Raw genomic sequence first — 24,438 nt, forward strand, 5'->3', positions numbered from 1 at the left:
TTTCTCCACCAATCACCAGACTGAAAGAGGTCTGTGGAAGAAAACAAAACCCGAAAGCGTTTGAATCTTTCCATTGATGGTCTTGGGTCACTTACAGATCCACTTCCTCCTGCTCTAGGGAGAGGACTTTGCCCCCAGCTATTGATTAGGTTTGCCCCCAGCACGCTCCACCGATGCACAGTGCAAAGGTTGCTACCAGGGTCCTCTCCCGCCGGCTCTGCCAGCTGCAGGCAAAAAGAGTGCAACGCCGGGATGTTTAACAGCAACGTGAAGCAAATAAGTCCCAAGGCTTCAGGTTTGTCGTGGACTTTAATGTAATGTTCTAATCCTTATCGCGAGTCAGATCAGAACAAAGCACTGGCAAGTCCTGGAGTTCAAAGAGATGTGACAACCTCCTCTCTGTCCCTTCTGGCCCCAAATCAAGAGATGAGCTACAAAATTCTAAAATTAAGTTTTATTAAAAGTAAGATTTATTAAAAGTGAGGTTCCTTTCACTTTCATCTGGGTTTATGATTCGCTTCTCCCTTCTAAGCTTTTCTCTGCAGCCAGCAGAGCATAAAACACACTTCAGCAAACAAAACAAAACAGGAAAAATAATTCTCATGTTACCACCTGATTCCAAGGGCTGAGGTTTTACCAAAAAAAAGAACGCTTGCCATGGGTGTATGAGTTCTTAACACTGCATTAAGATAAAAGGAGAGGAACTAGCATATCCCTAGAACCATCTGGGATCATCGACAGGGACTTTACCCGAAACCTCAGTGATGGGAAACTCGCTACGGTGTGATGCCCATCACGTCACCCTGCTCTGTCCCATCCTATCGCACAGCCTTGGAGAGACACCGGTGATGAGAACAGGGTCTGGCTGGTTGTGTGTTACAGAAGCTTCATCTGCAGGGAGCGGGGAGCTCCAAGGGTCTGTCCTTCTGCTCAGAAAACAGCCAGTCCCCTTCCAGCTCCTGTCCCCTGGGCTGGATCCTCTCCCTCCTGCGCAGCTCTGCAGGGAGCTCCGCTCCCTGTTGCCACTATTCTACCGACATCTGGTGGCAGCTGCCTTAGGAAGAAAAGATGCTTCTTCCAAAGTGGCCCAAGCCCTGGCACGTCCTGCCCTCCTCCTCGACCTGCGCCCGGCCTCCCCGCCTGGCTTTGGGCCGGGCCGGTGGGCCCAGGGTCTGCGCCCAGGCTTGGAGGGTGAGGCCGGGCCCGGAGGGTGAGGCCGGGCCCGGGTCTCCCGGCAGCCGCCGTGGCTTGGAGCAGGGTGCAAGGCCAGGCCATGCTGGTTCGGGGTCAGCCGCTCCTGCTCCCCCGCAGCGGGAAGCGGCAGGTTCCTTTTGGGGCTGTCCCCTGTCTGAGGGGAGCACCACCGAAACGCAGCCAGGCATGGCCCAGGGACGCCCGCCTCAGCCGCCTTCTGAGGTGAGTGGGCCTCTGGAAGCGCTAATTACTCATTAACGCTAATCACCTGGGATCCCGCACGGCGTTTCGTAGTGTTTGAAGCAGATTTTATTTGAAGGTGCTGTGAGGTGAGGGACGCGCCGCGGGGAGAGGCGGCCGCGCGGGACGGTGCGAACATCACGCGCCGCCCGCAGAGGGACAGCAGCGCGGGTTTCCGTAGTGTAGCGGTTATCACGTTCGCCTCACACGCGAAAGGTCCCCGGTTCGATCCCGGGCGGAAACACCTGTTTTTTGCCTTTTTTAGGTTGTGGCTTTTTTTTTTTTCTCTTTTCTCTTTTTTTTTCCTTCGAAAATTCTTTATTTCCCTACGGTCTCCCGACGGCTCGGGGCCCCGCCGCGAGCTGGGAGAGAAGTAACGGCACCATGTGCCGTACCACCGGCCACCGCCCGCGTCCTCGCCGCGCCTGCCTGGCGACCGCCGGGGTTCGGGTGGGTAAAACGCAGCCGGGCGGGGCGCCGGGCGCGCAGAATTCGCTTTGGAACCGGTGGTGAGCGGGGGGGGGGGGGGGGGGGGGGGGAAAAAAAAAAAAGGAAGTTGCGTTGGCCGGGAATCGAACCCGGGTCAACTGCTTGGAAGGCAGCTATGCTAACCACTATACCACCAACGCTCCATGAGAACTCTTTCTCCGGCCTCCCTCAGCAACCTCATCCGCCTGGACTCAACCATCCTCCAGCGGCGGGGGGACACGCAGCGAGCGCCGAGACTAGCGCCACAATTGCCCCGCGGCGGCAATAGGGGCTGAATTAGGGGCCCGTCTCGGAGGCCGGGCGGGGAAAGAATGTTCTCTTTGTGCTTTTTTTTTACCCTCCGTCAGCCTCAATTCTCTCTCTACCCCCCCCCCGGAAGAATAGTTCCGCCCTCCCGCAGGCACCCCCCCTCCTACGCAGTGGTTCCTCCCAGCCGCCTTTCTCCCCCCTCCCCACCACGACTTGGTACTTCCCCCCCCGCCCCGCCCTCCGCGCGCTCCCGCCATCCCGCCCCGCCGCCTTCCCGCCGCTTCCGCCGCCGGGTGAAAGGTCGCGCTGTGGCAGGCCGCCGCCTCCGCCGCCCCCCCGCCCCCCCCGCCCCGTTTCCGGGGCTGCCCAGTGTCCGGGACATGGAGCGGGAGTGACGGAGCCGCCGCCGCCCTCCCGCTGAGGAGCCGCCCCCCCGCCCGTCAGGGGGAGGTCGCCGCGCCCCGGGGTGAGTGAGGAGGGGACCGGCGGGGTTCCCCCCCGCCGCGGAACGGGCAGGGCTGGGCCGGGGGCCCATCCCCGGGGAAGGCGTGTGGGCCGCCTTCCCCCCCTCCCCCGGGCCGGCGGGTGCCTTCGGGGGCGAGGGCTGTGTGTTCGGCCCCCCGCGGCTTCCCTGCGTCCCCCCGGGTGTGGGGGGCGGCCGTTCTCCCCACCGTTTGCCCCCCAGGCGCGGGAGGGCCGCCGGGCCCCGAGGGGGGCTGTTTGTATTTCACCCCCCCCCCCCCCCCGTGCCCCCCAGGGATGGGGTGATGGGGCGGGACGCCGGGCCCTGGGAGGGGGGGTTCCCCCCCAGCAGCCTCTGCTCTGCCCGGGCGGGCGAGAAGCTGCTCCCTCGCTCCTCTCTTTCCACAGGCCAGGAGCCGCCTCCAGCGGGGCCCGGGGTGCTCCGGCCCCGGGCTCCCCCCTCTCCTGCCCACCCGTGGCCCGGCCTTCCCTCCGCAGCAAGGGCAGGAGCTCCCCGTCGGGGCTTTCAGCTTTGGAGCGATGGACACGGGCTGCTGGCAGCCTTTGCCAGAGCTCGTCCATCTGTAGAGAAATCCCCACCGGTTTGTTCCACCCTCAGTTGCTTTTATTTTTGGAGAAGGAGGTCTTAAAGCTCCCAGCAGTGACAGGGACACATTTATAAGGGTTTCTCTAGGTGACTGTGTTGCTTTGGCTCTTCTTGAATGCACCAGCAGGCCCCTCGGGGTCTCGCTGACAAATGATTCATGCCGGGTTTCTGATGTCTTGTGTCTGTTTTATTCAGTTTCTTTTTGTCTGGGTTCAGCATCGGAGGGTGTTATTGTTCCTTTTCTCTGTGTGAGCTGTGGCGGGTGGGATGAGGGTGAGGTGTTCCTCTGAATCATTAAAATCACAGAATAACTGAGATTGGAAGGGACCTCAGGAAGGCTCTGGTCCAACCCCCTGCTCCAAGCAGGGTCAGCTGTGAGATCAGACCAGGTTACTCAGCATTCCTGAGCATCGCTCCTGTTGCCCTTCGTGCTTGCATCGAAAATGGCCCTTAAATTACTGGTTGCTGCTACTTCGTCTCTCTCTGCTCTGCTCTGCAGTTTAGGAGCTTCACTGCTGGTGCTTCTTTGTGACACTTTGTCTCTCTTGATCCTCTGTGAGTGCGGTTTTGGTGGAGAAATGGCTGTTTGGGCAGACCGGGGACCTCTGCAAAAGACAGTGGCAGGTCTCGGGTGTGTCTGTGATTCAGAGCTCTCTTGAAGAGGAGACAAAGATCTTTGTACTTTAGTCTACTTGGGTAGAGAGGACGATAGCGAAGGTAGCGCCTTCTTACGCTCATGGAAAATGGGCTTACGTGGTGAGCCAGCGTTCCTGCTCCTCAGGCTGGGGCAGAGGGAGGCAGCAGTCTGGCTCGGAAGACAAATGTGGTTTTTATGTCCCAGGTGGGACTGTGACGCCGTTGGTAATGGGGCTGCTGACCCTCTGCCCGGCTCCTTATGGTGTCCTTTGTTTGACTCTTGCCTGTAAGTGTATGGACCAGACCTCTGTTTTCCTCAATTCTTAGTACCTGATACTTCAGAGGATTTAGGATTTTGGGAAGGGAATGAAAGGAAGGGTCAGTACAGAGGATTCTCAGGTTTTAAGAAGAATTTTGTAGGAAAGAAAGAGGCAGGCCACAGAGTTCGCCAGGTCCCATTGTTCACGCGAAGAAGTCTCTCTCGGATTTATCTGGGTTGTTAATATCCAGCCTGTGCTGGTGGAACAGATTTGGACTGTAAAGTGCAAACCAAGGATTTCATTTGTGCCGCTGCGCTCGGTTGGAAATGTGACCTATGGAGGATGCTTTTATACAGCCTTATTCCTGTGACGGGAGAAGCTGCAGTTATATGAAATTTGCTTTTTTCCTCTTCCTTCCTAGTTTCCTGTCCTGCCCAGCTCGCTGAGTAGTTAATGCAGAAGATAAAGAGGGTTCGTCTGGAAAACGAGACTGCAGGAAGTTGGAGAAGGTATGTGTCCCAGTTACTCCCAGGGCCTTTATTGACCTTTAGGTTGTGTGGGACAGAGAAATAAGCACTTCTTGGAGTGAATGAAGTTTCTGAAGAATCCCAAGGATATAATTCTGCCCGGGGAGCTCTGTGTCAGGACCAGTGGGTCAGGAAGTGACTCAGGAAGATAGCTTGTTTCACGGACTTCCAGTTCCAAGCTTTACAATTTTTTTCCTGTGCTGATGTCCCACCTGTGCTTGCTTGTTGTCTTCAGACTAATGCGTTCCCTCTGAAGGGAGAGCTTGGTGGATGTGTGCCTGATCCATCTAACCTGGCCAGGCAGGGCAGAAAAAGCATGAAAAAGATGTCCAAGAGATAGCTAGATGGTTTGGGGAGTGGGGTTAGCAGTGCTTCTGCAACAACACTGAATCATCTAAATCAATGCCTCAGCATGAGGACTGTAAAGGACAGCCTTTTTCCAGTAAGGTGTAAATCTCAGATGCGCTCTATCAATGCCAAAGTTTCGAGACCATCTAAGAATAAGATGGTTAAAATCGGTGTCTTGGTCTAACTCACCTTTGAATAATTTAATCCCAAAACTCACTCTGTAATCTCAGTTAGATGAGTTACTCCTTATGCTTGTTTACTACATGTATGGTGTTGCCAAATACTTGTTACGTTTTGTCCAAGAGATGGCTGTAGCGACGGATGAAGCAATTGGATTTTCTTTTTACTCTGTACCATGTCAGGACCTAAGTTTTGTGAGACTCCACCACACTCCAGCTATGGCAGTGGTATTTCCCAACACTTTCACGTAACTTTGTGTGATGGCTGCTTTGCTTATCCCACTACTCCACTCTCTTCTAGCGTCAAAATCACTAGGATAAGAGCAGTACCAAACTAAAACTTGTGCCTTTTACTTCCCTAGCAAATCATAAAATCATGGCAATATAGTTTGGAAGGGACTCCAGCCTCCAGTTCAGTTTGGGACAGTTACCAGTATTGCATTCGTGGACTGTTTTGAGCCCTTAAAGGTGCAACTTTCCCTCCTGAGGAGTCAAGCTGGCTGAGTAAGACAGTTTCACAAGCTGGGTGAGAGTAACCTAAAGGTCAGGCATCTTGAGCCAAAGCCAGATTATTTTAATTGGCTGACTTGACCTGCAGTGGGATCGAGTTGGGAGAATTGTACCCAGTTCATGGGCTGTTGTGGTCTTCCTGTCGTGTGTTTCTGATAGGCAACAATTCTGCCTTCAGATGTGATTTTAGTTGCTGTAATGGAGACCCTGGATATAGGCAGTAGAGGCCGCAGACACACTCGCAGTCTTAGAACATCCCGTCACGTTCTCTTTTGTGGTTTCACTTGGGCTTCCTGCCTGGCTTTGATTGGAAAATACTCTTTATTCATTTTCAAGCTGTGGATTTACTGCTGGGCAGTACCAGGAGTACCTACAGATTTATTTCAGGAGCTTGTTCTTGTGTTATTATTCACACATTTTGTACAATTTAGGGACTTAGCAGTTTGAAGAGATGGTTATATTTACAGCCCTTGTACAGTGTGCCTGTAGTTTTAGGAAGTCCAAATGTACTTTGGTTTAGGTTTGCTAATCTCCTGTCGTAATTGCATAAGATGTCAAATGAGGTGAGGACTTCCTTTTAGCGAGTCTGTTAGAAGGTGCAGGCTGGTGGGGAATCCTCAAGGAACACTCGGGGTGCTCCTGAAAAATATTCCTGGTAGAAAATGGGCAGAGGTGAGTGTTTTCTTGTGGTGATATAAATAACCATCCTTCTCCTTTCCCCTGATTCCCTCCACTGGGAAGGAACTCATTGTGCATCTTACTGAGGCTGAAGTCTTCAAGATTTGGTTTATGTGTAATTCTTGCTTAATCCTTCATCTCGGAAGCTGTTCTCCTGTCAGAATGCAGGTCGCTGTCCCAAATGACAGGCAGCATTCAAGAAACATCTAATTTGAAAATGTAAATTTTAGGGCTGCTGAGGACAAGGCCTTTTTTGGTGTAATCCTTGGTCACTGTTTTGCTCTTGACTCTGTGTCAAAGGTAGCGATTCTGTCTCCACAGAGCAAACTTCTCCAGCCTAATTTTTCAGTAAACTGAAGTTCTTCTGAAATTCTTTGTAACGTTCTTCCGGATACCCCCAAAACAACTAAAATGTCCTCATGGAGGGGAAATCCAGCTTCTCGAACGGAGTGCCAAAAACTGGTTTCCCTAGTCCTAGGCTCATTCCTGCTTTGCAATAGATTACATCATTGACCTTGGGCAAGTCTGTTAGTCCACCTCTCCTCAAATTAACATTTGCTGTAGTTGCTTGTGGAGGCGTTTTTCGTAGACTCTCATTCAATAACTGCTAGCTTGGAAACGTATGAGGAATGCATGCCACATTTTGCAGGATACGACCAGGGTCTGTTACTGCTGTCTTCTTTCTGTTAGCAAAGACAATTGCACTGTTTTCTTCCCGTTTTGCCATCTCTCCTACTTCATTCCTGGCTGCAATAGCTCTTCAGGTAAGTGAGGTGCTGTGCTTGGGCTTAAACCTCTCTCTCTAAGTGATGAGCAGGCTTTCCTTTAGGGCAGGAAGGAGACTTCACTTTTGTGGTCTTCCAGGGCAGGAGTTTATGTGCCTTTACGATAGGTCATAGCTTTCATGGCTTATCCATCCAAATTCCTGGGGTGGTTTTCCTTTGAGTCAAGCTGATTGTTTTCTGCACCAGAATCTGCTGCTTGTTCTTCCTTTAACAGCTTATTTCTAGAACTAGTCCTGGGAGAGTGAGTTTTCTGAGGTTAATATCTTCATTTACAGGACTCGATGCGGGATGGGAGATGGACTTTTCCTTTCAATACATCGATGTATGTTTAAAATGTAATCTGTGAGTGCAGAGAGTCCTAGGATCTGTAGTTTAAGGAGTGCCTGTTCTCTTAAGCTTGTTGCATGCTTAGAGCTTTCTCTAAGCAACAAAATGTGCCTGCTTGATTTTATGGCTTAATTCTCTCCCTCAACTCCTCCCTCAGTTTTTTGTCCAGTCCTGAAGGGGAAGAGAGGATGACTGCAGTGGACACGCTATCAGACAGTTCTGAAGTGGTCGAGATGGAGGATGTGCCTTCCCAATTCCAGGTGCAAAAGCATTCTTGGGATGGGCTGCGTGACATTATTCACAGCAGCAGGAAGTATTCGGGCATGATAGTGAACAAAGCTCCCCATGATTTCCAGTTTGTCCGGAAAACAGAAGAGTCCAGCCCACACTCTCATCGTCTTTATTACCTGGGTAAGCCAGCATGCCAGACACCGGGTATGAATATGTTACAGGAGAGCTTCCAATCTAAACAAGCGAGGAAAAGGATGGGAGGTATCTCTGTTTATGAGGTGGGGGAACTGAGATTAAGTAATGTTGCTCAAGGTTTGCACGCTCCATCTATAGCAAAGCCTGGAACTGAGCAGAGACCTCTCCAGTCCCAGCCAAGCGCTTTAACCACAGCCTTTCTGCTTAGCGACACGGGGAAGCGTTGGCTAGCCAGACCTACCTCGTGACGGAGGTATGAATGCAGTGTTCTTTGCAACCCAGGTCAGTCCAGGTGATGAGGCAAGAGAAGGGATGTTCCTCAAACTCACGACTGTCTTGTGCCTCTGTAGCTTAGCAGAAATGGAATTTACTTGATTGATCAACCGGCCTGACTTTCCAAGGAATTCGCTGTCAGTAATTACTAACTGTATGTTGCAAGTTCTAGGTATTAATGGTGGGGTGGTGGTGTCTCCCTGCTTTATTAAGTACCATGCAGGTAGGATACTTCCAAGGAGGGGGGGTGGGAGATTAGGTGGGAATGAACTATTAGTGGTATTCACAGGGAAATATCCTCTTCCTTACAGCAGGATTGAAAGACAGCAGAATGCTGTGTTGTACAGGTCCCTCATTATAGTTGGAGCCACAATGTAATTAGTGACAGAGCGGTTGGATTTTAGTAACCGGATAATTTTGTGGGTGGTAACATGGGAAGCTTTATAGACTATAAAGAGTTTGTTATGCCTTGGGGCATGAACTGATCGTTACTGGGCCAGTAAAGAAATTGCCTGCTGTGCAACTCCATACAGCGACTGCTTTCCTGAAGTGACCCTGCTTTTTTTTCTTTTTTGAGTTGTTGAGTGTAGCTCGCTGTAGGACATAGGGTGCTGCATTTGAGGGACTGATTTGTTTTGTCATCCAGCAGCTCCTGTGTGTCAGTGACTTGATTTGTTATAGTTCCTTATACATTCTTATGACACAAGTGCTACTAAAAGGGCAGTATCCAGAGTTAGCATATTTTTCTTGTTGAGTCTGAACAATGAGACTTGATTTAAAGCTGAATGTATTTCAAGGCCAAGTTGACTTTGATACAGTTTTTGATCTAGATGACTAAAGAACTAGGGGTCTAAGTGGCTAATTTAAAAAAAAATAATAATGTTCTTCTATTATATGAAATGGCAACCAGATCAGCTACCGGCTGGTTGGTGTTCTGCATGGCTGTGACTGTTACAGGCGCCAGAACCAGGAATAAAGATACACGAATGTCTTTTCAGTGTTTTCTTCCTTAACGAAATACACAGTGCATAGAGCAGATTGATCCATCATTTAAGATCAGGATCCGCCAGGTAATACCGGGGTGCCTCTTCTCAGGCATTCCTAATAAAGGGTGAACGCTGATTCTTTCTGTTGCCTTAATGAGCATCTTTTGAGTTGCGTGTGCTGTTAAATACTCAGAACCCATTTCAACAGTGCATAAGTGTTTAACACCGGCGTGCTATTACTGTCCCAATGTTAAATAACATTTTCAAGTTTTTAAGTGAATACTGCTAGTGACTGTATGCTGAGGAGTAGGATGAAGAATTCTGAAGAACTTTGCTGTAGAAGTTGAATACTTTTCTTCACTTGTGAGCAAAGTATAATGTCTTTTGGGGAGGAAAGCAATATTTTTCTTGTAAATGCTGATTGACTGTAGTCAGCCTGAGGTCATTGTAGAAAGTGGTAATATAATAAAGAGAAAGGAAGTCCAGGTCGCAGTCGCATGAGTGTCAAATGTGTGTATATGTAGTCATTTGTTCCTATCTGCAGTTTTTTTTTCTGTTTGGACATCTTAAATCATTCCTGGGCTGTCCCCGTAGAATTTTATGTTGTATCATGGCAGATGCTGCTTATATTAAACACCACATGCTCAGCACTTTGGTGTTTCTGTATCTCTGAGGATTATATGCTCACATATTGCTTTGCTTCCTGAGCACTTATTAATATTTAAGTTTTAATTTTAAGTGACTGTGCTGATGGGTCAAGCAGCTCAGAAATCTTTCTCTTCTGCCCAGAATATGTGCGGAGTAGAAAATATCAGGGCACATTTCTCTGTGCGAAATTCTGATCTAGGGAGTCTGTCCAGCATACGTAGAGGGCAAGGTCATGGTCTTTGATTTTGTTGAAACTGCCAAAATCGTGTGTCAGGATATTTTATTTTTCATGGTTGTTTTGGAAATTGGATGAAGGCCAACAGCTTATTTGATAACCACAGTCAAAGGCTTATGTGAAATGACAGGGTCTGTTGACTATGTGCTATACTGTTTCATATTTGAATGGGCTCTCTAGAGCTTCCAAGCTTTTTCTTCCAGCCCTTGCAGGCTGGTGTGTTGGCCTGAATGAGGTCCCCGTAGCAAATTTCTGGCTGAGAAATGTGGAGAGTAATGTTGAGTCACCCATTCAGGGAGTGGCTTTTTTAGAATGGATCTAGGGCGTGGGTTGAACAGTCCACAGAGAGGAAAGTTGGATGTGAACAATTCTGAAGAGGTTGGTTAGTGTTAAATCTTGCTTAGGGAAATTTCTAAATAAATAAATATCTAAATTTAAAGAATTTGGATATTATTCTGTGATTGAACTGAGAGCTGCTTGGGAATGACAGCTGGTAAAAGCCTCTGGACAGCCCCAACCCCTCTGTTATCAAAGACTTTTTTTTTTCAATTTGCTTTTGGTCCTCTTTGTCCTGGCTAACTAATCTTAAGTAGGATGATGCTTTTGTCCTCCTAATAGGAATGCCATATGGTAGCCGAGAGAATTCCCTTCTTTACTCAGAGATTCCCAAAAAGGTACGGAAGGAGGCCTTGCTACTCTTGTCATGGAAACAGATGCTGGATCACTTTCAGGTAAGCCAAAGTGTGAAGAGCCGGGCTTGACAGTGTTTGGGAAAACTGGCTGATGTTGTGAGGCTGGTATAGTGGGTACTACTCTGCTGAACCGCAGAGATAATAGCGTGGCAGCGTATAAGACACGGAGAATGGTATTGGTAAGAATGTTGTATCGAGAATTGCTTTGCTTCATAATGCAAGGTAGCCGCTTGCACGTGCAATGAAGCTGGCAGCGAGTGCGAAACAGCAGTTGATGTGGCAAGCAAAAGGCTGACCTAGCAGAGAGGAGCCTGTAAATTAGCGTGTAGTCTACCTCAGATTATAAGCTATCAGGACAGCGCGCTTTTTTTCTGAGTGTCTTGTCTGGGCTCTTGCCACGCTCGTTGATGTGCTCAGTGGAATGCCTGTCTCATCTTTCCTGCTTTTAAGGAAGTCGGGGAAGTTGAATTTAAACTGCTGCTTCTGCCCTACGTTCTACTGTGAGTGAACCAGAAAGGGGGTGAATTTTCCCCTCCCTGATTTCAGTATCTTAATGTCCTTTGTTACTAACAGCACTGATGAAGAGAGTGGAGGGTGTTGGTCTGTCTTCCCTACTAAAAAGTTTCCTGGTGGAAAAGAATTTAGCTGTCTTGACCCCATTTGGATTGCTAGTCCCATTCAGGGTAATTCAAGATCCCCGGAAGAGCTTTTGTTTGCAGTGTCTGACATGGAAACTGTTTGTGAAGGCTGTAGATAATGTCATTAAGTTAATTGGTTACATCTGATTTGCATAAGCAGAGCAAGTGCAGCTCTCCTCAGTTCATGCTGAAGTGCCAACCGCAGAAATGACAGATTCGCAATTCATCTCTCACGTAGAGGGAACTTTGGGGCATGCCAAAGTTGGTTTAGTTGGTTTAGTCCCCCTGGACCACACCTGTAGCCTAGAGTACAGTAGTTAGGGAGCTGTATGGTAGGACTGCTGGCTGGTTTTGGCTGGCATGTTGTATTTTGGGCATTCACAGACTAGCTGGTGCCAGTCTTAGAGCATTCCTGTTCTGTGGAAGTTTCTCTCCTTGCAGATTCTTTCAGATTTTCTTTTCCTTCAATACTAGGCAACCCCTCACCATGGGATGTATTCTAGAGAAGAGGAACTCTTGAGGGAACGCAAGCGACTTGGTGTCTTTGGTATAACATCTTATGACTTCCACAGCGAGAGTGGCCTGTTCCTCTTCCAGGCCAGCAACAGCCTCTTTCATTGTCGAGATGGGGGCAAGAATGGTTTCATGGTGAGTCTGCTAGTAATTTTATGAATATCACCTGAAACGGACTTAATGGGTTTCGTTGGAGATGGCTGCACATCTGCATCCGTTTGGTTATGGTCATTTCTCTTGTGTCCTGTCAGGGCTACATTTGCCATCATTTCGTGGGCTGTACTGCATCTGTGGTTTCGGCCTTTAAATATGAAGCTGGAAGCTGATTTGGTACAGAGCTGTTTGTGTGTCTGTTGCTGTAGGTGTCTCCAATGAAGCCTCTGGAGATCAAGACTCAGTGCACAGGGCCACGCATGGATCCCAAGATCTGCCCTGCTGACCCTGCCTTCTTTTCATTCATTAATAACAATGATCTGTGGGTAGCGAATATTGAGACGGGAGAGGAGAAGCGGATGACATACTGCCATAAAGGTAACTGGTGCTTCTTGCCAGATTCAAAAGGAAATTCCTTCTGACAGGTTTGAGCTGGAAGGGCTCATGTCTTCGTGGCTTGTTTCTTACAAGTACATTCTTCTTTTGGACCCGCTTTTCCAAGGAGATGTAAATGCAGTCTCTCTGTTCCTCTCCAGGCTTATCCAATGTTCTTGATGACCCCAAGTCTGCTGGCGTAGCCACTTTTGTCATTCAGGAGGAGTTTGATCGGTTCACGGGCTACTGGTGGTGTCCCACAGCTTCCACAGAAGGTCGGTGTTCTGCTTATCAAATTCTGATGCTGTAACTGCTGCCAGACCCTGCTATGAATGACATTTTGAGCAAGGTTTTCCTTTGGCCTGGGTTTGGTCTGTTTCTGGGGAGGCTGCCTGGAGGAACAAAGCACTGAGGGATTACAGTTGTGCTCTGAGGAGTATTTGCAGGTGGTCGCTCGGAGCTGCGGCTATACAGGAGATGTACGCTCCGGTGCACCAGAGCGTACTGCCGCAGTGCTCCAGGCAAGTCAGAAACGGCTGGAAAACACTATAGCAAACATGCTTACTATCTGTCCTAGGTTCAGAGGATTTAAAAACACTGCGGATCTTGTATGAGGAAGTGGATGAGTCAGAGGTGGAGATAATTCATGTTCCTTCACCTGCCTTGGAGGAGAGAAAAACAGACTCCTATCGGTACCCCAGGACAGGTAAGTGAAATACCGCGGGGCTGCTAATGCAACTCTTGACTCCTGCTGGCAGAAGCAGTGGAATTTGTGCTATAAACTTTGCATGATTAATCTGGCTAGTTACTAGGATGTAGGAGCTGGTTGTAAATGTTGATGCCTAATTGAGTCTCTGAGCCCAAAATCTACTGCAAGAAAGGAATGGGATTTAAAGTTCAGCTTAAATGAAAGGATTGCTGAGAAAATGGAATATATCTGGTGGCATACAGTGGAATACATTTTGAATCCTGTCTTTGCTCTCCCTCCTGAGAACATGCACAGCCAACTAGGCAAGGCAAAAGCAAACTTTTCCCATACCCGGAGTGACTCCTGTGATTACAGTGGTGTTTGCTCACATACCTAATTTGGTGTTTGTTCATTCACACACAGCCGTTTTAGTAAGACCAGGGTCAGTTCTTCTCTAGAAGCTGTGTTGTGTATAACCATGGAGTGTTCAAGTTGGTCATCTTGATGTTCTTTCACTCCTTCTCTGCAGGCAGCAAAAACCCCAAGATTACATTAAAACTGGCCGAATTTAAAACAGACAGCAAGGGTAAGGTAAGTGCTAACGACTCAGAATGGGATATTGCGCAGGAGGGTTGACTGCTTCCGAAGCTCCCTAGAATTAAGACAAGGTCACTAAGAATTCCTAGGTAGTGTTAGCCTTTGTTTTCATCCTCCTGTAACACCTGGTTCTATAATGTATTTATCCAAGAAACAGAAAAACTTTAAAATGCAGAAAAGTGGAGAGGCAGCTGGGAGAGGGGAGGGAAGCGAGAAGCAGGGTCAGCCTGGTATGCCATATTGTCAGTAGTAGAGCAGGAGGGATGAAGCCCGACCTAATCCTGGGCTTCAGTCCCTGGCTGTATCCTTTTCTGTGGCTGAATGCCAAAATCATTTTGCTTTGAAGCTTGTTTTTCCCTTCTCTTCCTGCCATTTGTAGAAAGGCTTGCTTCTCCTGGCCTGACCCTTGCTGATGCCAATAGTTAAACTTCCTGATTCTCCCATTCCACTGAGCTTCCCTAGGAGAAGGTGGGGAGGTCTGGTAGCAGTCCGATTTGATATTGGATCTTCCTTTTGCTGCAGATCGTGTGTGCTCAGGACAAGGAGCTGGTGCAACCGTTCGCTGCGTTGTTTCCGACTGTGGAGTACATTGCCCGCGCCGGATGGACCCGAGATGGCAAATAGTACATAAGTTTTTCTTCCAAACTAGCGCTCCCAAGGGCTTCCCTGGCTGAACTATTGCAGGCCCTCAACGTGCTTTGTATTGTAGCCATGGCCTGGTTTTAAAGCCCTGAGTGTCAGAAATGGCACATGAGTATTTGGCTTCTTCAGTGTTATAACATCCTAAAAGTAGGAATTAATCAAATGTAGACCAGAGTGACAAGCTGTGGGGTTTAAGTTGCAACCACACAGTTAAATGACATTGATATATTAAGCGGGCAGTCCTAGGGAATTCTTTTGCGTTGAAGATGTTTAACACAAGTACAACATGCTTTCTGCTGAAAATGAGAACGTACTGCAAGCAGTTTTATCATTGTTCATCGGTCCAGTTTGTGATCAGTGCAAATGTATCATGGGGAAGTGGGCAGCGTGCGTGGTGCTAAGCCCTTCCTGCAGTGTGTACAAGGGGAAAGATTGCTCTGTGACCGGTACGCTCCTGTAGCTTGCTATTGCTCTAAATGTGATACACACTCTTGTGCTGGCCAGCCTTGCCTGAAGAGTTACAGAATTCACACCAATCTGATTGGTTTGAAATGTTAAAGCTCTTAATTTTTTCCCCTCAAAAGCTTGCTTGACTGTTAACTAGTTTCTGTCCAGATAAGGTGACTTAGCTGTCTTTGAAGATTGCATTCTGTAACTCATCATTAATTTTCTGCTCTGGAAACTAAATTCATACAGCTTTACAGAAGGTAATCCCATAGGTGATTCTTATGTTCTGCACCAGAGCTTAACTAAATGTGCTGAATATATCAGTTCATGAAATCCACGGTCACTGAGATGCTAGGGAGAACTGGCTCTTTTGAAAGTCTGTCTTAATGATGAAACTTCCCTTGATGCACTTCCAGGCCTTGGGGTAGCCGCACTATGCAGCGGTGGCTTGCCATCTGTCATGTTGAGAGGCCTGCAGTGCAGCACCACTTCAAATGACTCTCCTTGGAGAGGAACAAGGCTGAGACTGAAGCGACTCCTTCACTTGGCAGTTGTCTTAGGTCTGTTGCCTTTCCCTGCTAGTGCAGCGTGCAATGAGGAAGCTACAAATGGATCGCTTTAAGAGCGATCGCTTCGGCTCGTTAGGAGCTTGCTAGAAAACAACTAGTGCTTCCTGATGGAAGGGCTGTCCAAGGAAGAGTTACGTTCTGGAGACAGGGTTCTGTTAACAGTGCTCCCTTGGAATAGACGCTCTGGCAAATCTGTCAGACATCTTGTCTGAACGATACCCCTGCGAAATACCAGAGATGTCTGGCAATACGTGTTTGTTGGCAAAGCTTCCAGGAGATTAGAAAGCAGCAATGACGAGAAAAGCTTTGCATTCAGATGCCTAAATCCTTTCTGCCAGTGGGGGGAAAAAGGGTTGCATGTTCTGAGTGTTAGAAAGGGACATCTATTTTGTGGTACTGACATTCACCTCCAACTTCTTTCCCCAGTGCCTGGGCTATGTTCCTAGACAGACCTCAGCAGCGGCTGCAGCTAATCCTTTTGCCTCCAGCCCTCTTTATTCCAGTCCCAGAAAATGAGGAGCAGCGCGCTGAATTTGCCAAAACTGTGCCAGAAAATGTCCAGCCATTTGTGATCTATGAAGAAACCACTGATGTGTGGATAAATGTAAGAGGCTCGGGGCTGGGAGGAGAACACAGGCTGCCCCTTCCTCCCCCCCAGTTAACCGTTTTTGTGTTGGCTGCGTGTCCAGTTCAGTCCAGCAGACTGCTTTGCTGCTCAGTAGTGCCAGATTTGGTGTTAATTCAGGGGGCTTGATAAAGCCATGAGAAGGACTTTCATGCAGTCAGCATTGGAAGAGATGAGGATCCTTCCATCTCCTTGCAGTTGGAGCTGTTCGTTTAATTCTTGCTAACATTCTCGGTCAACACAGGCATTTTGGACACTGACACTTTTGGATGTAACACTGCCATTCTTTTGGGGGAATTTTATTACAGGGTTAAAGGGCTTCTTGAGGTATGAGCAACCCTAATCCCTGGAATTTGTACTTCTTTAGATGGATAATGGACATAGGGGATAGGGAATAAACTTCAGTCTCTTAAGATTAAGCATATTGGTACTGAAGTGACAAAGGGGCCCGGAGTTCACACCATGGCATTCCTAAGGTGTTGGAATAACAACCACCCTGTGGGACTCGCGTAGCTGAAATGCCTAGCTCGGAGGCAAGGCTGGTGCTGGTTTCGGTGGTAGCCACGGAAAGCCCAGGGCACGTGGCCTTCTGCATGGGCCCAGAGTTTCTTTGTGGTAGTAGGAAAGCAGGGACTGGCTTTTCCCCACTAGCTGCTCATCTGAGATATTTCTCCCCCCTCTCCGTTCCTTTGAAAGCCCAGTAGTTCAGCACTGACTCCCTTGGCTATGTCTCTGCTGTCTTAATACAAATCACTCATGGGTCTTTTGCCTTGTGTGACAGGTTCACGATATCTTCTATCCTTTCATCCAGCCGGAGGGAGAGGAGGAAGAACTCTGCTTTATCCGAGCCAATGAATGCAAAACAGGTTTCTGTCACCTGTACAGAGTCACAGCAGTCCTAAAGCAAGGCAGCTATGACTGGGTGCAGCCATATGTCCATAGTGAGGGTAAGAGCTGCGCTTTGTCGGCCTTTCAGCTTTGGGAGCTCCCTCTCTGATTTGCTTGTGCTGTCTTTTGGGGAAGGCGGTGATTTATTCTCATGTTATTTCTTCTAGATGATTTCAAGTGTCCTATCAAAGAGGAGATTGCCCTGACTGGTGGGGAATGGGAGGTGTTGGCGAGGCATGGATCGAAGGTAGTGGTTATTTTTATTCTGTCTTGCAGTGTTACAGCTCTGCATTGTCTGCCCACAGTTCTGGCCTACGCCCTCTGTTACGCCTGGGACCAGCTAGAACTACTTAAGCTTCATTTTGTTTCTCTTTTTATTGCTGCTTCTGCTTTCCCCAGAAGTGCTGTAGTCCAGCGCACATTGAACTGATTGCCTTTTTAATCAGACTTCAGATTGCTTCTTAGGTAAATCCCATGAGTGAGTCAGACCATAAAAAAGGACACAAGTCTGAGGTTCAAGAGCAACAAAGAGCTGTTTTGTGGAGAAGCTTGGGATTGCTGCCTTTGCCGAAGCATTTTAACCCCAATGAGCAGTGGTGCATTGGAAATATGTTCTAGCGCTTACAGTGAACTCCTGGTCTCCAGCTGATCCCTCAGTAGAGCCTTTAGGAAGAAGGCAGCTAGGGAGTATAAAGCGATTTAGAATATGGAGAAACTGTATCTGTTATTGGTTGCAGAATAGCCAGAAATGAATTTTTATTAATCTTGTAGAAACCTAGTTCCGTTTTTGCTTCAGGAATTAACTCTGAGTCTGATCTTTAATGCTCCCAGGTGATTTCTGTCAAAATAAAGACCTTGTCTGTTCATTTCCAATTAATCTGGATTTTCACTTCTCGCTTTTTAAAAGGCCTACAGCTCCATGCATTTGGTTTCTGCTGCTTTTCCTCAATCTGCAATTAACCTGCTGTCCCTCCCCATGTGAATTCTCACTGTACATGCTGTTGATTTTGGCCACAGCTCTTCCCTGCATGTGTTACGGCTAAAATTGTGTTAGCAGCCATTATTTTGATGTGTTTGTTGCTCCACAGGGCGCTGCCCGGTTTTCCTGGCCAATTGAGTTGGATATTTTTTTCCCTTTGCTGTCCGCAGTGGTCTTCAAACTGTGGGCTAGCCAGAAATAGCATTTGGGCTTCAGCATTTGGAAACTGTAAGGTGGAAAACAGTTCAGTTACTGTTGCTGGATCAATGCAGTATTTAAAAGCTGTAGTCTCTATTGCTGGCTGGCCAGGTGGTTTTTAGAAGCAGCTTTATCTGGACATTAAAAACATATTTTAATGTGGCTTGAAGTTTGGTACTGTTAGAGCTATTAGGCTGATCCTTCCACAGATGGGAATTCATTGTCGTGATTGCTGGAAAAAAATATATGTGTACCCTTACAATCCAGGCATACTACGGGGAGATGACATATTTAAGCACGGAATCTTCCTAGCTTCACCTATGGGGAACAGAGCCCAACTTCTTATGCTCCTTAGTAAGCAAATGCTTTGAGTCTCTCAAAAAAGCTGAGTGACCGCTTTCTGTTACTTCTTTGGACTATATTCAGTTCTCCTTAAGTGCTGCGTATGTGTTTTCTAGCCTATGGTATCAACAGGCGTTGTGTACGGTCCCTAATGCCGTGAGCAGTCTGTCATGGTCTATTTGTGTTTTAAGCTGACTCTGCCTGGGGCCTGACTTTTTGAACTGGCAAAGGAGCAGTAGTTGTCGTCCTTCTGTCGCTGAGCCCTCTCTCCTCCACATAGGTCTGGGTGAATGAGGCTACGAAGCTGGTGTATTTCCAAGGCACAAAGGACACCCCGTTGGAGCACCACCTCTACGTAGTCAGCTATGAGTCTCCTGGAGAAATCGTGCGACTCACCACTCCGGGCTTCTCCCACAGCTGTTCAATGAGCCAGGTTTGTTGTTTCTTGGATGCAAGACAGCCTCGTCTCCTGACTGACAGGGATCCTAACTGGGAATGGTGATGAATCACAATCAGTAATGAGTCCTGAGGGCTTCTTTGTCTTGGTTGCTTGAAATGTGGGAGCTCTTGTCTGAGAACTGCATGGAGATTAGATGTGGAAAATGAAAGACCTCGTTCCCCTAACTCTTCTCTCTCCCATCTGTAGAACTTTGACATGTTTATCAGCCACTACAGCAGCGTGAGCACTCCGCCTTGCGTGCACGTCTACAAGCTCAGTGGCTCCGACGATGACCCGCTCCACAAGCAGCCCAAGTTTTGGGCGAGCATGATGGAGGCAGCCAGTAAGTCCCGTAGAACGTGTCAGTGCTAGGTTATGTCTGTGATACTCTTCCTACCAGTGGTAGCCAAAGGTGATGGAGAGGGAAGTGGCCCAAGTAACTTCACTCTAAGGGAAAATGAATTGTGTTATCTTAGGGGGGAGATATCTTTAGTGGGTAGCTCACCCAAGAAATGGTATACGGGCTTTTAAGATGATGATATTTCATGCTTTGGGTGAAAGCAGTGCACGAGGGTGCAGGGTTTAGATGGCTGTGGATTTAGGGCTTTCCTTATTCGTGATTTGTCTGAAGAGGGGCAAGTGTCTGGGATGCAGCGACTACTTCATTCCAAGGCCTTTAAGGATTTAGGCGCAGCTCACAGCAGCGCACGAACCCCTCCTGCAAAGGTTTTCTCCGTTTGACCTGTCCCTGTTCTTAACCTTCTGCATCTTGCTGTTGTGGCAGAGCATGCCTTGTCTGAGGATACCCAGCTGATGATGTTTTCTTGGGTGATCCCTTCACTCTCTATTATATTATTATATTATTGGTCTCTTGCCCTATGCAGGCAGATAGAGGCTGTTTGTTTCCCAGGGAGAGGCTTCTCTGAGAGGCATTGCTAAGGCTTGGTACGGTTTGGTATTGAAAGAGCCCTGACTAGGGTCGGAAGGAGCTAGTTCAGGCGGGGCCGGAGTGCTAGCACTGCAGTGCTAGTGTCTGAACTTCCTTCTGCAGGTTGTCCCCCAGATTACATCCCCCCTGAGATCTTTCACTTCCGCACTCAGTCAGATGTCGAGCTCTATGGAATGGTCTACAAACCTCATGATGTCCAGCCTGGGAAGAAGCATCCCACAGTGCTCTTTGTGTACGGAGGCCCTCAGGTAATAATCCAGATTGTGGAGTGCTGGTGATGGCCATGGGATTGCTGTCCAGGGCAGAGCTCTGCGTAGCTCAGTCATGCATCAAGACTTATGCTTTGGTTAGCACTGAGCACTGGATCTCTATTCTGATCTCTGCTTCAAACCTCAGATGATTTTTCTGGCGTTTAGTCTGCATTCTGTGGCTCTGATAGCTCGGTCAGTGGCTGCTGTCTAGCTCAGGATCCTACAGAGTGGGACGGACAAAGGAAGGTACTGGAAGGCAGCTGCTTGGCTCTGAAAGTTTTCTTCCCTCCTCCTGCAGGTGCAGCTAGTGAATAACTCCTTCAAAGGAATCAAGTACTTACGGCTAAACACGCTAGCATCCCTAGGCTATGCTGTGGTGGTGATTGATGGAAGGGGTTCGTGCCAGCGAGGACTCAAATTTGAAGGGGCCCTGAAAAACCAAATGGTAACGTACTTCTTTTGTTGATGAATCACTGCTCGTGTGCCCTTTCTCAGGCTGCCTGGCTGCATGTTTCCTGCATGAGTGTTGCTCTTGTCTTTTCTGTCTCAAGTTTCTAGATTTAGAAAGCCACTAACCTGAGCTTCTGTGTTGCCTTTTAGGGTCAGGTGGAGATAGAGGACCAGGTGGAAGGTTTACATTATGTAGCAGAAAAATACGGGTTCATCGACTTGAGTCGGGTAGCCATACACGGCTGGTCGTATGGGGGTTTCCTCTCCCTCATGGGTCTTATCTGTAAACCCAACGTCTTCAAGGTAAGTCTGGACGTGGGGCTGTCATCCTGGGACACTTAGCGTTCAGCTTCTGTAGCTTCTGGCATCTGGAGTTGGCTTTTTTGCTTGATGTTTCCGATGGATGGGTGAAAATGTCCCTCAGTCCTGCCTGTAGCTCCTGGCTACAGTATGATTACAGATCATACCTGTCCGAGGGTTAATGAGGATGGGGTCATTCCCCAGGGACTGCCAGTGGAGGACTTAGCCTAGCATCCAATGAGATATTGATGTGCTATTCCTAATCCCCTTCCCAAGTCCCCGGCACAGTTTCTGGATCGTTCCACAAGTTCTCCTTGAAAAGGGGAAGCCTTTAGTGCTGGTATGCAGGAATTTGCCCCATTGTGAGGAATATCAGGAGGAGGAATCTGGGTTTTATGTGAGTTCGCTGTAGAAGAATCCTGGTCTGAGTGACAGGACAGTCCAGAGCCTGTTTTTCCTGCCTCTTCAGGAAAACAGGGAACACTTGAACTCTTTAGCACATGATAATTGAGGCTGTCTCCTGCCACCTATTTGTTTGACAGATTGCTATAGCAGGTGCTCCTGTCACAGTCTGGATGGCATATGACACTGGGTATACTGAGCGGTACATGGATATCCCAGAAAACAACCAGCAAGGTTACGAGGCTGGCTCTGTGGCATTACACGTAGAGAAGCTTCCCAATGAGTGAGTACCGTGGGGCTGAGTGATCTGCTAAAAACCTGCTCCCGGGTCCTGCTTGGTGCCACCAGTTGCACCTCTGCTGAATCCCAAAGGCATGGATGGATTCTGATCCCATTTAATCTTAACTCACATGGCTGGTTGCCGCCTTCTGCAGCAAGCTGGGGCGTTGTACCCCCGGCCCCCTTTGCCAGGGAGCGGTTGAGGACCATGTCCGTGGCCTTACGCTACTCTGGCTGCCTGTCCATTGCTCAGTTTTGGCTTGCAGACTGGCAGCTCTTTGCTCAGACCCACCGCAGAGCTCTTTGTGTGGTTTCTCATCCTATCTCTCATCCCACCTCCAGGCCAAATCGTTTGTTGATCCTCCATGGCTTTTTGGATGAAAATGTGCACTTTTTTCACACCAACTTCCTGGTATCACAGCTAATCCGGGCTGGAAAACCTTACCAGCTGCAGGTAGGAGGAACAAGAGTGAAGTGGGAAGGTCCCTTAAATCTGGAAAAAGTTTCTTCTGCTGTGTGTTCTGGGGGCGGGAGAAGGTGGAGGCAGATGCTCCCACATCTTGTTGCAATGTAGATGACAGCAAATGCCTCGTTGGACTCCAAGAGGTGGCCGGGAGGTGGCACTGTGGCTGTTTCATGGCTGGCAGATGTGGCCTGTATCTAAAAGCATTTGCAAACAGGGCTCCTGCCCTCAGGCCTGGAACTTTCCTTCTCGGCTGAACTGTTGCTGTCTCACTGGGCTGGTGGCAGCAGAGGTGGCCGACTCGCCGAGCGGGCTAGCAGCGCACGCCAGCGCAGTGAGGGAGGGGAGCTGCTGTTCTAGACCTTCCCTGGCACCTCTTTGTCCCGACGGAGACTGGGTTGAAGGGCCCCTCACTACAAGAAGGACATCGAGGTGCTCTAGCGTGGCCAGAGGAGGGCAACGAAGTTGGTGAAGGGGCTGGAGCACAAGTCTTATGACGAGCGGCTGGGGGAGCTGGGGCTCAGCCTGGAGAAGAGGAGGCTGAGGGGAGCCCTCATCGCTCTCTGCAGCGGCCTGAAAGGAGGTTGCAGCGAGGTGGGGGTCGGTCTCTTCTCCCTAGTAATGAGTGATAGGACGAGAGGAAGCGGCCTCAAGCTGCTCCAGGGGAGGTTTAGGTTAAACATTAGGAAAAACTTCTTCACCAAAAGGGTGGTCAGGCATTGGAAGAGGCTGCCCAGGGAAGTGGTTGAGTCTCCATCCCTGGAGGTATTTAAAGAACGGATAGATACGGTGCTTGAAGACATGGCATAGATGGACTTGGCAGTGATAGGTTGGCAACTGGACTCGATGATCTTAAGGGTCTTTTCCAACCTTGACGATTCCATGATTCTATGAAAAGGGCTGACGTGAGGGAGGCTTGTCCGTGCCGAATGAGCTGCTCCTGCCTAACTGCCCCGTCTCTCTGCTTCTGCACAGATCTACCCCAACGAGAGACACAGTATTCGGTGCCCTGAGTCAGGAGAGCACTATGAAATCACGCTGCTGCACTTTCTACAAGAATACCTCTGAGAGCACAAGCCTCTGCAAACTGGACACTGACAGCTCACCTTCCCCCTCCCGTGCCCCGCCACTGCCGCCTCCCTCGACAGCCATCTAACCCAGAGCACAAGCGGCTGAGCGCCCACGTCGGGCTGGGCGTCCCCACCCCGCGCGAGGGGGGAGCGTGGAGGGCACCTTCCCTTTGGACAGTGCCACCTTCTTTCACTTTCCAAGCTGGAGGTCTGCCCCTGCTCGGCTGCTCGTCCTGTTCCTCTCCTCCGGCCTGGCTGTTAACGCTTTTTTTGCTGCTACTCCCTCTATCCTGGGAATCAATGGACAGTGGTCTGTCTCCCGAGGCTGAGGTTTGTGTCCATCTCTCTCTCCCCCATCCTTTTCCCCTTCCGCTGCACCTCTGCAGTTCCCATACTCTTACCTGCAAGAACTCAGTGCCTGTGTTGGAAATGGAAGAGCCGAATCAGCAAGCTGCCTTAAGCCAGGAGTGGGAGGGAAGAGAGAACTACCTAATGTTAAGCCCCAGGGGAGCTGATCGCTGCTGCTGCTGCTGTGTCCTGGCCCTGCTGCGACAATGTGGAGCCCTGGGATGTGAAGAGAGCTCTACAGAAGCATGCAACACTAGCCTTTTCTATTTTTCAGTTTAATTTTGCAGAGCAGATGGAGGAGGTGGCTGGGGTCGGTAACGGCGTCCTCTGGTACCTTTCTCTAATGGCCGCTCACAAGCAGAGTTGTGCCAACAGGTAGCATGGCAGCTGAAGCAGCTGGCTACAACCAGAGATCATCTCTCCAGAGATCACAGCAGCGTTTGGGTTTTTGCAACGCAAGATGGATGATATTTATGCAAGTCCTCCCTCCCTCCGTTCTCTGTGCTGCCTCCTGACCCCACCTTCTCCTTCCCCGACACTCTGGGCTTTCAGATGTGCACTGAAATTGGCTGTGCTTCAGTTCTCTGCGGGTCAGTGACTGTTCCCCTTGCCCGTCTACTCAGCAAATGCTCTCTTCTGGGTTTTATTTACCTGGTCAACAGGAACTGCAGTTCTGGGGAGGGGGGATTGAGCAATCGCACCTCAGGGGAGCACATACCCCCCTCAAGCCAAGGGTTCTGCCGGGGCAAAAAGGAAAAAAAAAAAAAAAAACAAAACCCACCCAAATGAACCACGTTGACTTGCCCTGGAGTATTTTAAGTGCGTATTATGAAAAGAAAATATTTTTATGGATTCTTATTCTTTTATAATTATGAGTGTAAGATGTAGCGATGCATTAAAATATTGGAAAGAGACACGCTGGCTGGCGTTTGTGCCTGTTGCGGAGTGCAGGAGAGGGCTGGGGAGGAAACGGCAGCTGGCTCACGATAGCCAAAGCCGCGTCTGTGGTAAAAGCACAGCGCTCCCTTCGGTTTCTGTGCCGAGCGGTGGAGAGAATATTAAATCCCTGATGTTCCTCGGGG

The 24,438-nt window shown here is 49.0% G+C and overlaps 1 protein-coding gene across 6 annotated transcripts; it reads left to right on the forward strand.

Moving 5' to 3' along the window:
• Nucleotides 1-2,525: 2,525 nt before the first annotated feature.
• Nucleotides 2,526-24,198, forward strand: DPP9 (dipeptidyl peptidase 9). Of its 6 annotated transcripts, none has more exons than XR_014230322.1 (22): nucleotides 2,526-2,638; nucleotides 4,559-4,646; nucleotides 7,649-7,902; nucleotides 10,678-10,790; nucleotides 11,864-12,037; nucleotides 12,265-12,433; nucleotides 12,592-12,705; nucleotides 13,008-13,136; nucleotides 13,648-13,709; nucleotides 14,238-14,338; nucleotides 15,800-15,977; nucleotides 16,780-16,945; nucleotides 17,054-17,133; nucleotides 18,686-18,838; nucleotides 19,052-19,187; nucleotides 19,896-20,041; nucleotides 20,343-20,489; nucleotides 20,645-20,797; nucleotides 21,337-21,479; nucleotides 21,818-21,929; nucleotides 22,914-23,338; nucleotides 23,631-24,197. XR_014230322.1 is itself a non-coding variant. In XM_082331451.1 (22 exons), the coding sequence occupies exons 2-22, from the start codon at nucleotides 4,591-4,593 to the stop codon at nucleotides 23,004-23,006; spliced, it is 2,583 nt and encodes an 860-aa protein (XP_082187577.1). In that variant the 5' UTR covers nucleotides 2,526-2,638; nucleotides 4,559-4,590; the 3' UTR covers nucleotides 23,007-24,198. The 6 variants fall into 6 exon arrangements, 5 of the variants coding, with proteins under 5 accessions (XP_082187577.1, XP_082187575.1, XP_082187576.1 ...); XM_082331451.1 differs by having other exon boundaries at nucleotides 7,649-7,751; nucleotides 7,848-7,902; nucleotides 22,914-24,198; XM_082331449.1 differs by having other exon boundaries at nucleotides 22,914-24,197.
• Nucleotides 24,199-24,438: the final 240 nt, after the last annotated feature.

Source organism: Platalea leucorodia (genome assembly GCF_965183815.1).
Source record: "Platalea leucorodia genome assembly, chromosome: 21".
NCBI lineage: Eukaryota > Metazoa > Chordata > Aves > Pelecaniformes > Threskiornithidae > Platalea > Platalea leucorodia.

Bases quoted from the DNA above. Each gene is read 5' to 3' on its own strand.
- DPP9 (XM_082331449.1), top strand. From the start codon at position 4,591: ATGCAGAAGATAAAGAGGGTTCGTCTGGAAAACGAGACTGCAGGAAGT. The intron at 4,647-7,648 runs GTATGTGTCCCA...CTCCTCCCTCAG, and splicing joins ACTGCAGGAAGTTGGAGAAG to TTTTTTGTCCAGTCCTGAAG. The intron at 16,946-17,053 runs GTAAGAGCTGCG...TATTTCTTCTAG, and splicing joins GCCATATGTCCATAGTGAGG to ATGATTTCAAGTGTCCTATC.